Consider the following 17,328-nt stretch of genomic DNA (forward strand, 5'->3'; position numbering starts at 1 on the left):
TACCCCATTACTATTGTAGTTGTATCCCTTATTAATATTGTTGTGCCCTTATTGTCCCCATATTGTTATTATTGTGCCCCATAGAGTCCCTCTATTGTTATTTTTGTGGCTTTATATTATTATTGTTAGGTCGGCTGGGTTATATTGTGACTCCTTAGACTCCTATATATAGAAAGGAGGTTTTGTCATTTGAATCATCAAGGAATCATTCATTTGTGTAATGTAAAGGAGGTTTCCCCCTTGAAGAGGCTGAATTCTAAGGCGTTGATCTATCTTTTCTATATTTTTGTGAGTTGGTTTCATAACACTATAACTCACGCACTTCTGTTTCCACCTGTTGTAGCGTTGGGTCATCTTGTAGAGATGTGAGCGTCAATAGGGACTGATCCAACAACCCTGAGCAATCTTGGAATGCACGCTTTATGACTTCCAACCCTGCTTGAATTTCGCCGCGTCGTTGTTCGCGAACCTCCAGGGGTGTGGGTGGTTGCACGTGCAGCCGTAACTCCGCAATCTGCAAATTTAATTCCCACTGAGCTCTCGCGGCCTCTTCCTGGGCCGTACAGAATCCTGCCACCATGCGATGGATCTTATCAGTTATTGGAAGTTCCGTTGGGACAACCAACTCTGGTACCTTGCTGCAAGCCTCTGCCACAGCCTGCTCCACTTCCTGGTTGTGGGCAATCAAGTCATCACGTTGTAAGCTGACCTGCTCCAGATTTGCCTTATGTTCTGTTACAATTTGGAGGGCGCGGCCTTCCCTGGCACGCAGCTCAGCGGTTACCACATCCTGCAATTGGTAGATGGTTTCGCGAGGTAGAGCAGTCAAATTCAACTCCCAACATCACATGTCCCCCTCGGCTTCGGCTCGGACCACACCTGTTGGCAACAATAAAGTGTTCATTGTGTGACTACACACGGTCTACTCGGCGGTGGTTATATCACTCGTGAGGTTTGGGAACATCCCTTCCGAGGGTCGCACTTGCAGTGCCTGCAGCTGCGCTCTGAGCTCCCCCAACACAGTTGTCTGCTTCGTCATCAATGCTTCTAATGCGTTGGCAGCGACAATGCGCGCAGGTTCACTGTTGTCCAGAAATTCTTTTTCCAAGGTCTTCACGGTTTTTTACTTCTTGCGTGCATGTGGCGATTCCTTATTGCGCGGCCTTTTGCCTTGGGGCGAGGTTGTGATAAGGTTCGTGCGCTCCTGTGTCTCGGATTCCTTCTGCATGTCCTGCTCCGAGGACATTCCCTGATCCTCCGTAAGTTGGTCGACAGGTGCTTCCTGTGTCGCCTCTTGTAGCGAGGCGGCCTGTTGCCCCTATCATGCCCTCTCTGCCAGTTTAGTGAGTCGCAACTGGATTTCCTTCTTCCGTTGTTGTGCTGCCATCGTTTCTAATGTGGCCATGTCTGGGGCACGCCACTCCAGAGGCCATGCTGCCAACACCTCGTAAATTGCATCGTATGTGGCAATAAACAGGAGCTTGACCCATGTTCGCTTTAGATCTTGCCGCGCTCGCATATATAGGTTGTGCATGTCTGCTTTGAACTTGGCCGTGCTGATCAACCTGTTGTAGACTATGGGGGACATCCGCAGTCTGCGCGCGATCCGTGTTTGGATACTTGCTTCCATGAATATCCAAAATACCTTGATCTCCCAGACCCTCGTGGCGTCCTTCGTAGCCTAGAGCGAAGTAAACTGCACTGCTTCAGGTAGGGTGGGCTCGATGCTGGGAAACTGGCTACCCTGCGACAATTCTCCTGCAACCAAAAGGATTGATAGTAGCAACCATGCATAATGGAAAGTCTTACCTTTCTCCTGTGCTTCCTTGCAATTGGTCAGAAATTCCTCGCATAAGAATTGTGCCCAGTTGAACTGGACTCCTTCTGCACACTACCCTGCAAGTGCAATAACAGGGGCTGGCACCTCATCTGCACGACATTTTCTCATAAGTTTACTGGCTAGTAGTTGGGTGGCGACTCGCACCCCTCGGTCATTGATGCTCGCTATTACATACCCACGCTTCCCTTTTTCTAGCTTATATTTGGCCTTCATTGTTTCTGCCAGACCTGCTTCGCTACTGGTTTCGGCGATGTCTGTGGGGTCGTTCCCTTTAATCGGCAGGTGAGTAATCCGGTGGACTAAATCAGCTGTGATCAGAATCGGCTCTTCCAACCAGAGATACCCATCGTGTACCAAACAGAGTAGCTTTCAGATCACAAAAATGGTGATGGTCGCACGGTGATAGTGAGGTATCCATCTCAGTTGAAGTAAGCCCGCCTTTTCCACACCCAGTAACCATTTCCGTGGTAGCAATTTATTTGTGGCCAATTGGGGGAACTTGTCACTATCTGCTAGATCCCAATCTTCGAACTTGATACTTGGTACTCAACCCAGCGGCAAACCATCAAACCTTATCTCATCTGGAAGAAGCGGGGTTTGTAGCGTACTCTTTGCAACATCCAGGTCCTTCGGTATCTTTGTCGTGTCGTTCCATGGGGAGACATATGGGGGTAATGGAGGTATTTGGAACGCATCTTCTTCGTCCTCATCCTGTGCTTCAATCTGGGCGATCAGGTCTTGCAAATCGTCGTCGTCCTCGATGGGTTCAGTGGTGACGGCCTTACCCTTTTCGGCTACTGACCTTTTGTTGAATCTTGGTGACACCCTGACTGGCCCCATCGTCTGCTTGTTTTTCCGGGGTCGCGGTGTGTGTGGGGACCTTGGAACCTCAGGGCCCGTAGTTACTTCATCTGGTTCTTCCTGGGTAGGATGCAGTTCTTCCGCGAACCGTGCTTGGGTTCTTGCCATGGAGCTCATGGGGCTTTTGGTGGCAGGGTGTTTGTTGGTCGTCACTGGTTCAGATCTCACCTTTCCTAGTGTTGGCCAGAGGATGTTATAGAAGCGCATAGATTTGAATATATTCCTTCCCTCCATTTCCTGGTCATTAATAGCTTCAAGTCGACAAATCTTTTTGTATCTATCTTGGAACTTCTGTCTTAATGACCCATCGCCCGCTCCTCTCTGCCCTAGTTGAAACTTCTTGTCAAGAATAGTGGTGTTATCCGTCACTTGCCAACCTCCCCACGTGGTAGCGCAGCCCTTTTGGCGCAGCCGCGGTCATGCTATCTGACTAGTCCTGTACGGGTCCTTCTTTCCGCGTTGACCTTCCGCAGACTTGTTTATAGTCCCATGCCCTCTTTCAACTGCGGGGAGCGCTGAGACTGTGTTTTCCACAGCTAGTCAGGTGGTCGCACCCCTGGTGCAATGTCTCAACGTTCCTGCTAGCCCGGGCTGCGAGCACCTTCCAAGTTCTGCTATCTCTTCAATTGCTGTTGTGTGGGGTGTATTCTCCCGCAGGTGTGGGCGCAGCCATGATAGCAGGGTCATAGCTTGTTCTGGTTCTGCGGGACACCCGACCGGGCCTGATTCCCTTATGTATAGACTCGCACGGCCTTCATAGGCGTCGCTACTTTTCATCCTGCTGATTTCCTCTAGCACACCTTTCTTTCTTAGCTGCACCCATGGTTCATTGGTTTCGCGAGGCCTGCTGCTACCCTGCTTATTCTGAGCTCCCTCCTATCCTATTGTTAACAACCTCATCTTCGCCTCCTTTCTAGTATAGGCCCATCGACCCCGTGGTATCCGCAACTTCCCAGTGGGTCGTTTTATTGGGCGGACGTCGTGCGTGCTTCCCCCTATTCCCCTCCTAACTTTGTCATGGGCCGTTGGTGAACCGGATTGTAGGTTGAGGCTTTGCACATCATACACCTGCAGCCTACGCTGGCGAGGGATGCTTGCCCCGTCTGGCCCGCCAACGCATACGCGCACCTGCCTCCGACATCCGCGCCACTTTCGCCGAATCTTCAGGCCTGTATTCCCTTTGTGAGCAATTGTCGCGCGTAGTGCCTCCATGGGGGCATCCTATGGCTTTTGTCTCTGATTCGTCGTTTCGCATTGGTCGACTGGCTCCTTTGCCTTCGTGGCATCCTCATCAGCTGGCCGCTCCTTAGCCTCTACCGTGACACGTCTTAGTGATCTAACCATCCTATTGTAATTTAGTGTCGTTACCTCATGCAATCGGTTCTGCCATCGCTCAATTTCTTCATCTGAGTCCGATGTGCAAGAACTGTCACGGTCCCATGAGATTCTTCCGTCCGCTGTCGGATTCACTCGGTCCTGATCTTGCGCTGTGATTTGGTAGATACAATCCAGTTCATCGTCACTATCCTCGTTGCGCACTGGCTCTGTATAGCGCGCTCCTTCGGCTGGGTCCAATGGAACCACCAGGCAGAGAGATTTCTTTTCGAATATCATTTTTCGTTTCTTTAGGTTGATGACTCCATTCATATTCGTTGCCCAGTCTATCCCCAACAATGCAGGATATGGGTTACTGTCATCCATGATTTCTATGACCTCAAAATCAGTTTGAGTGCTTGCACCGTCGATGTCTACTGTAACTCCTTGCAGTCTTCCCATAGGCAAGATCTTTTGTTGGTTCGCCATCCATAATTGGATAGGAGACCATTGTAGTACGCGCCTTCCCATGCGCTCCTAGGTCTGTTTAGGTAGGACATTTGCATCTGACCCTAAGCCCAGAACGACCTGATCCAACTCATAGTCCCCAATCTGGGTAGTTAATCGCATTTCCCACCCAATGCATAATGTATGCTTGCCTAGTTTCCAGACCATTCGAGGTTCATCCGATCCTGCGCACCTAGTTATCAACTCTTGCAATCCGTTCACCACTTTAGTATCTCGTAGTAGCTTCATGCATGTTTCTAAGAAGGTAGTTAGCATAGAAGTATCTGACTCTGTTTGATCCTTGCTACCTGAAGTAGAAGCTTCCGCGAAGCTCTTCTTAGCTTCCATAAATGTTTCCTTCGCGCGCTCCAAATCAAATTCGGGTTGTTTGGTAGGGGCCTTACGAACCCACGCATCCCCCTCTGGTTGCTTCCCCTTATCTTCTCCTGTAGTTGCACCACTTCTGAGCATCATATTCACGTTAGGGTCTTCTTCGCATGGTTCAACCTTCATCATTTGGACGTTCTGAGTGGGGTTAGCCAGAAGCACCCCTTTCTCCCGCATCTGAGCAATTAGCGTGGGGCAATCGACTGCTTCGTGGTCAAATTGGTAGCAGTACAGGCAACAAGCTTTGGTCGGGTTCGTGCAATCACGCGCGTAGTGCCCTGGTCCTCCACAATTATAGCAGATTAATTGTCCCTGCCCGCGTTCAGATCCCATTCCCCCTCGGCCCCGTTCGCATCCTTGGAATCCTCCCCGTGCTATCACTGTGGCGGGATCCTGCCCGCGCGCCTCCATCTGCATCCTGTACGCGGGTGTTCGATCCATCAACAACTCATAACTTCGACAATTTCTTTCATCATGGCCCACCGTCCTACAAAAGTTACAAAACAGCTATTGCGGGGGGGGGGGCGCATTGTCGTAGGTTCTGTAATAGATGACAGTTGTCCGTAGCATGCTTTCCTCCCACTTGACAGGTTGTGCACCAGAGTGCAGCCACCGCGCTTGGCCCTGCTGGTACCTCTGGTCGCAATGGTATTGGTCCCCTCGTTGCCACATAGTTCACAAAGACCGCGCATTGATCCTTATCGTGGCCCTGGCCATTACATTTTAATACACCACACCTCTTCACGCACTTCTGACCGAGGCGCCTATCCTTGTTTCAAACTTCGCATCTCTAAACATAGGTTTTGTATTTGCGCGTGGATTTGCTGAACTCCCAACCCCGGATCTTGTATTGGAGTTTCGTGCAACCTCATTGCTGTCTCTAGCGCTTCGACTTGGGTTGAGATCTTTTGCTGTGATAGCGCCGTCCGCAAATGTCGTGTCAAAGACGCCACAAACCACACGCAGTGCTGTGCATCTGTCAAGGTCATGTTAGCCTCATGGATTGTGCTTTTCAATCTCTGATCCAGATCCCACGGGGTTTCACCAAGTAACATTGCGATTTCCTTGAACCCAATAACCGACTGTGTTTCTGATTTAGGCCGACTAAATTCCTTATTCAATGCATCTTGGATCGCTGCTATTCCCGCATTCGGGTGATCGCTCGAGTACTTTATATACCATGTCAGCGCACGATCCTACAACACGCTAACCAGAGAAGCCTTCTTGATGTTCTCATTTGTTACTCCTTGGGCTTCCCACACAGCCTTTACCACAAACCAGAACTACTTTGGTTCCTCATTTCCTATGCCCCTAAGTACTGGCAACTTGATCGCACCTGCCATCCCAACCCTCGGTGGCGGCGGTGGGGTAAGTGAAGATGGGTTTGATGTCAGCGAAGCAGGTGGTGGTGTGGACAGTGGTGGTATAAGTGGAATGCGCTAATTTATCAGTCAGACTGCGCTTCTTGGAGAGAACCCTGTGATTTCTTCCTCGCTTTCTCGCGAAATAGAAATCAGAGGACTGTTCTCTAAGCTTTCCGTTCCTCGGTAGCCTCTTTCGCTCCACGTTACACCAGACATTAATGAATGCACATAATCTGTTTTTCACACAACAGCATTTTAATCCAAGTGTTCAACGATTTGATATACTTACCCCGCAGTCCTTGAAGAAAACGCCTTTCTGCTTCACTATAACTCACAGTTGTGTCTATCGCAAACTCGGTAATAAATCCTCCTATTATCCGATCCAACCAGTGATCTATTGCGCGTGCAATTTTATCTTCAGATGCTTCTAGCCTATGCACCAATTCTGGAGTCCATACAATGGGTTGATCTAGTTTGCACCTTCACACATTGTTAGCTAGCCTCGCGATCCACTTGTACAACTCTGTCGAGAATGATGCAAAGAAGATCTTGTGGATCTCTGTGTATATATAACAATCCAACCACCTTTCTTTTGATACCTGCGGATTCCTGTTTTCCTGAACCACGAACTCGTGAAGCTTCTGATCCAACCAATCTTCAAGCTCTTTCTTTGTAGGGTTCCAGTGTTCTGACATCAGACATCCCTTAGGCAGATCCCGGTCCTGGCAATGGAACCATTTGTTGGCTTATTGGGGCCTGACCCAAGTTCGAAAGAGTTATTAGCCAAACAAATCTCGCAGCTACTGGCCCTTTCGACAATAGCCCGCAGAGTGCGGACTGAGGTCTCACCTGAGGTAGCAGGGGAGGGTGCTGAAACCAGGCTTTCGCACCCTTGGGATGTCTTGATGTGGTCTGGAGGATTCGTGCACTGTTCTATGGCCTTGCGCCACTCTGCTCCCGCGTAGATCCGAAACTAGGCAATTCCTTACTATTTATTAATACTGAGTTTGTTATAAATCAGATCTACTACTTACGGTCTTTAAGCAAACATTTAATAGAGATAACCAATGCACACACCCAGAAATGTTATAGATTTGTATAAACTCTAAACATAAGCATAAGCGCACAGATCAAACAGATATTTAAACCAAAAATTAACCAGATCCACAATATTTTAGGAGCAACACAGTATTTCAGAATCAACTTATCTTTATTCAATTCCTTGCCAATACAACCAGATCTGCCCTGCGCACTCAGCTGCAGGGGTCCGCGCACACAGCTGCGGACTCTACCAGGCCTCTGTGCACACAGTTCTAGAGCCTCTATCTATCTACCAAAACCCTTGACTCAGACTTACAGACTATTCAAGACTTCTTTCTTCACAAACCCATTACATTCTAGATCCAAAAATACATTCCAAAAACTGACTTCTAACCATAGAGATTTGCTCTATTTATACATTCCCATGGTTAGTGGACCATGGGCAGGCCGACTTACTTCATATTATTTTACATTATTTCGGGTGGACAACCCTTTGACTTAACTTCTTACAATTCACGCTCCGTGCATTTCGCGGAGTCTTTATCATACTCTTTACCCAAAATTGCGGGCTTTGAGCCCCAAAGCCGTTACACGGGGCCTACGCTACCCAACAGTAAGAGATACACCTTTGATGGAGGGATAGGATCAAAGGTTAAGTGGTGAAAACTCCAATGTAGGGATGGATAGGATCCGAATGTTTTATCCAAGGTAAGTAGTTGTAACAAGTTTTGGAAACTCCTAGAAGAGGAAGCTTCCAGAATCCCAATCATTCTCTTGGATTTCTAGAACCAACGCAGGTGTAAAGGGGAGCAACCTGCTAGTGACCAACACAGGCCATAGTGGAGCAACCTGTTGGTGAATGCACCCGAGTAGGCTTACAGGGAGCATTGGTCCTCAAACTGGCTCAAATGAAGCAATTTAGGGCTCAAACTTTGGGAGATGAAAGGTACATGCTTAGCGCTTTGTGCAAGATGGTGACAAGGGGGAATAGGACGTTGGTTGATCCCATTAGGAGGCTCATTGATCGGATGTGACAAAATGGCATATAGCACTCTTTCTTTTGTACTTGTTTATATGTGGATTTAATGGTTGTTATCGCACTATTATTTCCATGGATTTATGCTGGTTGTAAGCATGGTTAATTGTCTAGTTCATGTCATGGTTATTTCATGTATTTACTTGTAATTATTAAAATGACGGGTGCAAGACCTAATTGATGTCATAACAATTCAAGGGAGAAGGTGGCGATCCTTCTTGTCAAGTATCATAAGAATTTTTAGTTATTCATGCTCTGTCTTGTATCCTAAACCTGTAGATTGCATTGATGCCAAGTGTTTGATAGAATGTTAATCCTAGTTGGGGATGGTAAGGCATAGTACTGGAGTTAGTTTTTGGTTTATTAGTCTTGTCATCATGTGTTTAATGGATTCCAGAAGTTACAACAAGTTCTAGGCAGTGGCCAGAAATTTGGGCTTGAAAAGTGCCTTAAATCCCACAAACTATAGCATAGGTCTACTGGAAATAGTCCCTGGACGCAAACATGCAGGCTTGTGGGAGTGTCCAAAGCTCTCTGGACATTGGCATACCCATAACATGGGAGCGTCCAGAGGTTTAATAACTTAAAACTCAGTGGGACCCAGGGGCATGATACCTGTGTGGTTGGGATGACTCTTGGGAAGGTATATTTGATGTGTTTCCATCGATTCCACTTCCTTAAGGACACCTAGGAGGTTGAATCATATCATAGTAGCCTCTCGTCACATGTTTACCCTAGTTGTCCGGTTACTTGGGTAGATGTGGGAGAAGGGTATTACAAATATAAATCCCCAAATTGCATCTACCTACATTTATACCTATATAATTATGCACTTAATCCACATGCAATTATTTTCCCTACAACCTATCTCCCTTTCAACAATAATTTATAACACTACACAAGATTCTCATAAGTAAAATCTAGTCTTTTCAAGCATACCAACATATTAAAAATTTCAGATATTTCAACCACTTAACATATCTCACACAATATGTCACACAAAATCAAATACATGAGAGTTCAATATTCATAAATAATGCCCAAGCCATGTTACTTATTTGTGTAATTAAATCTCGTTGATGACTAGAGATGGGCTTCACGATATCCTCCCAACCATAGGCAGTTATGTTATTCTATTCCATAACTTGCCACCCCCATGCGAGGTCTAGAGTTTGAGAGTTACATAATTTTATGGGCAATTCACCAATTGAGTTGTGGAAGTGATGTCACTTACAAGTGGTTTATCAACCAAAGACAAGCATTGGTGGTTTATCAACTATAATAAGCACTAATGGTTTATTAGTCCTAACAAGCAACAATGATTCATTGTGTAGGTGGTTTCTTAGCCATAGAAAATCACTGATGGTTTTTGAGCCATAACAAGCACCAATGTTTTATCAGTCATAGAAATAACCCAATTCATTCAATCATTCTCCTTTCACATTCATGATTGTCAACTCCAAGTAAAAAAAATTGAAGAGTGAACAAAAACAGTTCAATGCAAGTGATTGCTCTTTGTGAGCTGTTCCAACGCTGGTTTTTCCTTAGGAATTCTCTAGCAAAGCCAAATTGAACCCCTTGCTTTAATTTTCTTGTATATTTATGGTTGTTTGAGCTACCTCCCAAGTGTGGCCTAGAGGGCACTCTTTTTCCCCGCACTACCTTCCTTAACACGCTATCCTTTCAATTCATGAGAAGGGAACATAATTGAAACAATACCACCATTGTGTTAATGGCTAGATCAAATCATAGTGACTTTTCCAATCTTGGGGGTTCGACATTAAATTAGATGAGACGGGTATGGAAGTTCATGTCAGATCCCATCCCCTCAAAACTCTGGCCCATCATCCCTTCTCCTCAGATTTCAATTATAATTAATTATTAATATTATAATGACTAATCAATTATTTATTAAAGCATTAATCCATAATTAATTTATTCCAAGCATTAATATATGCTTATTCTGATTTGGTATTAATTAGAGTGTTAATACATGATTAAAATCCAATAGAGAATTCATACACTTTGGCACCATGATCATAATATGTATGAATTTCATTAATAATAATTTCATTTCAGAATGAAGGCTTTTGTGATTCATGAATAAAGCAAAACTCTTCCGGATAAATCACATCAAGTTTTATGATCGACGCGTTTCGAACCCCTACTGAGGTTCATCATTATATTAAAATAGAGTTTCTACCAACAATCAGATATTATGCTGAGATGCTTGATTATACAAAAAATTTATAAAGGTCATAACTAATGTAGTGGTGTTACAACTTAGCCTCCACACATCAGATTAATAGTAAACATGGATATTAGATCATTGCAACAACACAAAGACTTGGAATTTGTGTTGCATATTTAATGTATCGAGGGGAAGAATTGACAATAACAATACCATTCAATCTATTGTTGTTTATTTGAGGAATGTTTGTAATAAAAGGGTTATTTATCAGTAACTATGAGTGACCCTTTAATGTAGGTTAACACATGGACTTACTTGTTACAATAAGTTAGAGAGTGTATAAAAGGAAAGTAGATGCATTGTAAGAAATGGGAGATGGGTGAGAGAAGACGCTTGTTACGGGTTGCTCCATATTTCATACATATGGAAAGAATTATTTAAAATAATCAATCTTGATGTATTATTATCATGTTTGTGTTCTTATTCGAATACATGTTTCCTTATGTTGATTAATTTTTGCTTGTTTGTGTATTACCTATGTATTCCACTTCTAGATCTTTATTCCATGTTTCAACTATTTCCTTGATTAGGGAGTATTTATAATGAGTGGGTTGACTTATGGCATTGAAATCATATTCTCTCAACTAAGAAGCCATGAGTGGGGGCTAAATATTATGCCAAAATTGCCTAGACTAATACCTAGGCCTGACGACAATCATGTGCATAAATATGCCCACTAAGGGAACATGTCATAAGGGAGACTTGAACTCTAGTGGGGACAATAACAACACCTTGCTTTCACCCATTGGACAAAGCTCATTTTATAGCCAATTCTAGTGTTGACCTAATTTTGATTCTAAGTCTAGGCATCATTCTAATGCACTTTTTGATTCTACACTTAAATCACATACATATATGTCCAATATGGTGGAAGGACAATGCTATAATTAAGTCTTCAATGCAAACAAAGTAATTGTTGTCAAGGTCCCATACTGAATTACAAAGGCACAATAAATTGTGTTAGGGGCATGGATGTTTAAGTCGATCGCTACATAGGAATGAATTTAGATTAGGTAAGGAACAATAAGATACACATACAATGCAGGTGATTATATAGGAAAAATGAGCTAAATGGGTCCCTTCCTTGCATGGATCAAGCATACCTTAGCACTAAGTAGGGTCCACCATCATGTAGATTATGATTCCCTTTGGTATGGTTGAAACTATTATTGCTAAGAGCCTTTGACCCATATTGTTTTTGCTCAAATTACCATGAAGATTATGAACTAGTAATAACACCATCACAATACTAAAAAAACTAAAGGTTCACATCATAACAACTATTCATATTGGTAAAGGAAAAGATTGAATGCATTGACTATTCTAAAACTTATTCTACTTCAACGCTTATTCTATTCTAGTTGACAATTGAACTAATTATTTATCCAATTTCAACCACTATTGAAAAAATGGGAATCACAGAGGTGAAATGAAACATCTATCCCCTTCTTTCATAAAAACGTCCTTGAGATCCTAAAACAAAGTTGGTCGAGGACTTTGTCTCTCACACTAGCAAAGTACGTTGTTCACGCAATCTACCGACAGAGTAGGTTATCTTTAGTCGGTCTGTTGGGGAGGGGGCAGACGATTGAGATAAAAGATGAGGGATTAATGGAATCTTACGACACGACAAATACTTCACACAAAGGAGCTTGTTTGTTCCTAGGCCTGACCCTACCAGTTCCTTTTAATGAAAAGAGCGAAAATTCCCTTTTTTTTTTTTTAATTTATTTTTACCATCCCACCTGTTAACTAATATAACTACACTCGTTCTTTGTAAAGGGAAGCCACAGTAGAACGCGATGCCCATCTGATTGGACAGTTTTAGCAAACCATATTACTCAATGACGCTTTGTGCTTCGACACGTGGCAGGATTCCCTGATTTCGTCAGAGGCAATTTGATCGAAGCAAGCCAGCTAACGATGACCAGAAATTAGAACCCATGACTGACACGCACACGTGTGCAAACTAACCGCGGTTTGGAATTGGGTGTTGAGTTGAATTCCATAATGGTTAAGCGTAAGATCCCCTCCAGCGTTAAGCGTGGTGTGAGATAACCGACCTTGGAAAGAGACCCCAGTTGGATTTCTGCCCGCTGATTTAGTCGATGTTGCCCGCCCTCCGGAGTTCGGGATTGAAGTCATTGGTTCCGAGTTTTGAATTCCAGGGGTTTAATCTTCTTGATACGTCGCCATAACTTTTGTGCTTGGTGTTGATGATTGTCTGCTTCGTTTTCTTTATTCATCTTCATCCTGTGTACAGAGGTACCGAGATTTGACGGATTTTCAAAAGCGCACAATTTTGAAATTGACGAGGAAAATTAGTCTCACAGCAAATTACAGTATTTACAGTGCTCTAAGTCTGTAAACCGTCTGGGGTTCGATCGTGTACTTCGTAGGGCCAATTGATTAGCTGAATTTTCCAAAGAAAATTTGAGTAAAATCTTGAACAATTTAATGACCTCCGCCTCCTCGGCGTGGCTGTGTGTAAGGATGGCATTCAACGGCATGCGGTGCTGGCATCTCAGGCATTGCCAGAAGTGTATATTTGCTTAGGGACAGGTCACTGCGTGTTGGCACATGATGATCTTCTGAATTCGCGTACATGGCGGAATTTTATTTCAGTGCGTTTTCTTGTTTGGGTCGGTTTGTACAGGTTTTATGATCTCCGGCAGAGCAGTGGCGTGGCACTTCGTCAGTGGCGTGGCGCTTCGTCAGTGACGTGGCGAAGGATATCTGGCGAGGACATTCACATAACGGCCAGAGTATTTAGGTATTCGTAGGGATTAATTAGATCACTGGGTGTTCAGTTTTCGAGTCGTTTCGTGTGAACCCCAGTCCCAGCCTTGCATTGCAGTTCTCCGCCGTTTATCTTGCCATTTGTGTGAAACCTGTTATGACTATTCGTCGAATTAACATTGTTATTTGACAGATGTCGGCCTGTATGATTTTTTATTTTAATTATATCCTATCATTAAAATGGATTGTTTCATTTAACTAGCTGGAAACAAACGGATTCTTTCGTCTGTAACTCTACTTGGAGGTGTAGTGCAGAAATATGTAACAGGCGCAGATATATAATTAGCGTGCTGTCCATTGGTTTCTTAGAGGCAGGAGCCAAGTTTCCGATACGGGTAATTCCTAAATTCCGCGTTAAACTTCCAAATTGTTGGCAAATATTATTAATCTTTGAAGAGTTTTGCAGTCTATTTTTTTCGAGCGAATTTTGTATATGATTAGCAGGCATTTTCATCGAATATGTGAGCATTTATATTTGAAGAGATGGCGCAGACGGTATTTTTATAAGCGAATTTTTTATGTGATCATCAGGCATTTTCATCGAATATATGAGTCCATCAAATTATTCGGCAACCTCTACTGTATCTAGCTTCCCCTGCTCCCATGGTTTCTGAAGCCCCCGCATTGACACTATGGCAATTTACCGGTTTGATTTGCTTCGGAGGATTCTCTTCATTTACATGCTTGGTGTTAATTTCACATTAGAGTCAAGAAACCCCGTTGTTAAAGCTTTTAACCTGGGTGAGGTGATATCGGTGCCCGGTTTGAACCAGGATGGTTTCTCAGAAATGCTGCACAGCACGGATGCACAGAGTGACACTAATGATAGCTATTCAGAAATCCAGGCAGTCTCTTGTGAAGAGGAACTGAGAGGAACTGGTTCCTTGGATACCAATTGCCAGCTCAATACCACTCTGATTTTGGCAAATGACACACTCATCACAGGGGGAGGCAATTTGGAAGTCTTACCCCATGTTTCTGTTAGCTGCCCCATTCCGGGGTGCTTAATATCTATTAATATTTCTGGGGATTTAAAGATAGGGCAATTTGCATCTTTTAGAGCAGGAACACTGATTGTGGATGCTAGAAATGCGAGTTTAGAAGAAGGCTCCTCTTTAAATACCACTGGGCTGGGTGGAAAACCGCCTTCACAGACGAGTGGAACACCACTTGGGACTGATGGGGCAGGTGGAGGACATGGGGGCAGGGGAGCCTCCTGCGTTAAAGGTGATGACAAGGACCAAGAAGATACATGGGGTGGTGATGTTTATACTTGGTCTAATCTATCAGAGCCTTGGAGTTATGGCAGCAAAGGCGGAACAAGAAGCAGCCAAGAAGATCTCGGAGGTGGCGGAGGGGGACGTATAAAGATCATCACAGGAAATATTTTGCATGTGAATGGAACTATCCTTGCAGAAGGAGGAAGTGGAGGACTTAGAGGTGGAGGTGGTTCAGGTGGTAGCATTCTTCTCTTCACACCTAAGATGTAAGTTTCCCATACCATCATCCATATGATTTATGCTGATTGATAGAGATATTGCGTTCGCCTTTGTGATTATTCATGCTCCAAATCTAAGTTTATTCTACCATGATGCTTATCCCCCTTGATAGAAATATTTTTACCTTCAGGGGATATGTTCCAGTTGAATGAAAATATTCCAGCCTCTTTGCAATTTTTATTGAATTGGAGGATTATCTATTTTAAACGTTAGAAGGAGTGCCAATAAGGGGATAGAGATTATGTTCGTTTGTCATTCTTGGAAACAGCCAACATCCAGGGTTTCCTTGGATATTCATCCAAGAAGGAAAGATGGATTGTGTTCATTTATTAGCACTGCAAGCAAATGACACCTACGTTTGCTGATTTGTTGAGTGTTTTAATGTAGTAGTATAATTTATCGGCATTCATAAAGGAACATACTACAATGGGATTTTATAATCCCCGTTGTCACCTGACAAGATAAAGTACAATGACGAAAAACCTAAAATGTAATCCACATTACACGCAAAATTGGGATTTTACCCCCTTACCTACACCATGACACGTAATGTGTAACAGTGAAAAGTAATTCATATTACGTGTCGTCGTGCAGAGTTGCCAAGCCATGTTTGGTATACACATGGACATAGAGATTTGCATCTAAAGCTTGCTTCTAGATTTCCAAGGCTTGGAGCATATCCAACGCCTTATTGAATGAGCATAACTAAAACTATTACTTGCAAAAGGAATAAAGGATTACTAGCCCAAAACTTTTGATCCAAATCTTCATTCAATGTTTTTTGAGCTTTCAACGAGGACATAGAGATTGTCCTTTGGATATTGAATTATAACAAAGCATACATATTGCTAGTCACTCTTGACTGGGCATTATTAGTTTACTTGCTTGCTCCCACTGTATTCTCCATTTCCTTTCACCTTCAAGTTTTCAAGCTACTGCTTGTTTTGCTTCTGTTAGAGGAAGGGCACACTTGTGTGAGGGGAGATTTTCACACAACATGGTGATCTGCTTATGAAGACATGATGGAGGCGAGGGTGCATTACCATGTGAGTTAGGTGCATGCATTAACACATGCATGTTCTATTCTATTTGGGAGAGGTTCCTGCATGCAAGGTGCAATTATTCTTGGAGAAGCTTGCATGCATGGTGCACTATTTTGGAAGGCATGCATGGTACACTATTCTGGGAGAGATTCCCTCTTGCATGCACGGCACACTATTCTGGGAGAGATTCCCTCTTGCATGCAGCATGGCACACTATTCTGGGAGAGGTCCCCTCTTGCATGCATGGCACACTTTTCTGGGAGGGATTCCTTCTTGCATGCATGGCACACTATTCTGAGAGGTATGCATGGTGCACTATTTTTGTGAGAGATTCGCTTGTGCATGGGGATTCTAGGATGGTTTCTTGCATGCAAGGTTTTGTTATTTTTGTAGTTACACTACATGCATGAGGATGTGAAATGCACTAATCCTGAGGCTATTTTACCTCATTTTGTAATCTCCTCTTCCTCATCTTATATAAAGGATAGGATGGTGCACTTATTAGATAGTGAAAATAAGTGAATATCAGTATGATATGCAGCAAGTATTAGCAATAGAAATTATGTTTTAGATGAGTTAGAGCGTGGAACTTTTGTTTGTGTGGGTAGAATTTGTGTCACATCAACTACTGTTGTAGTTCATTCGGTGTTGGTTGAGGGATTCTAATCATGGTTATACCTCCAATAAAAAACCCCTGATAGGAAATAGTCCCAATGAAGCCATCAGAGGAAAAGGACCAAGGAAATACTTGGTGGAAGGTGCCTTCCTGGTAGGCACTGATCAGGAAGTATTGAGGTTGTCATTAGAAGCTAGCTTGGAAGAGTTACTGGATATTGGGCTGAACCGGCATAGATCCATCTTAAGTACAGATCTAACATGAGCCGAGAGGGATCAAATTTCTTCACATGCAAACTTTTTTAGAGTGCAAAATACAATGTGTTATTTTTCATTGTTTAAATTGTATTTTTGAATGCTAAATAGAGTATATATAGGACCAAATAAAATTTTTAACCATAAAAACTTAATTTTTTTTCTATATATAGATATATATGAAGTTGATATAGACATAAATTAGTTAACATAGGTTTTTAAATAGTTTATTTAAATCTTTTGTTAAAATATTTTTGGAAAGTATAAGATTTAAACATCTGATTCACACATATTCTTTTGCTTCTAATTACTTTACAACATATTCATTTTTTTTTAATTATAGATGGCATTATTTTTCTATTTAGAACATAATTTTTATTTTAAAGGGGCACAGACAAACTTACGCATCCCCTCATTCTGGGCTGTAGAATGAGCCTCTCGGCTCAATGATGGTACAAGTGATATGCCAATGGAAGGGAGAGTTGACCCAAAAAAATGATCCTGCAAGCTCCAAGG

The 17,328-nt window shown here is 43.3% G+C and overlaps 1 protein-coding gene across 3 annotated transcripts in view; it reads left to right on the forward strand.

The window, feature by feature from the left end:
* Window positions 1-12,668: 12,668 nt before the first annotated feature.
* Window positions 12,669-17,328, forward strand: part of LOC149154414 (uncharacterized) — a 361,061-nt gene continuing 356,401 nt past the window's right edge. Inside the window, exons 1-3 of one of the 3 annotated variants that reach the window (XM_089438293.1) lie at window positions 12,669-13,374; window positions 13,651-13,735; window positions 13,932-14,886. In XM_089438293.1, the coding sequence (XP_089294419.1) occupies window positions 14,033-14,886 (854 nt within the window). In that variant the 5' untranslated portion in view covers window positions 12,669-13,374; window positions 13,651-13,735; window positions 13,932-14,032. Of the gene's footprint in view, window positions 13,736-13,931; window positions 14,887-17,328 lie in introns of all 3 variants that reach the window. The other 2 variants (XM_089438292.1, XM_089438291.1) reach the window with 2 other exon arrangements.

Source organism: Pinus tabuliformis, chromosome 9 (genome assembly GCF_031772625.1).
Source record: "Pinus tabuliformis cultivar Carrire ecotype Pingquan chromosome 9, CPIR1, whole genome shotgun sequence".
Lineage (NCBI taxonomy): Eukaryota > Viridiplantae > Streptophyta > Pinopsida > Pinales > Pinaceae > Pinus > Pinus tabuliformis.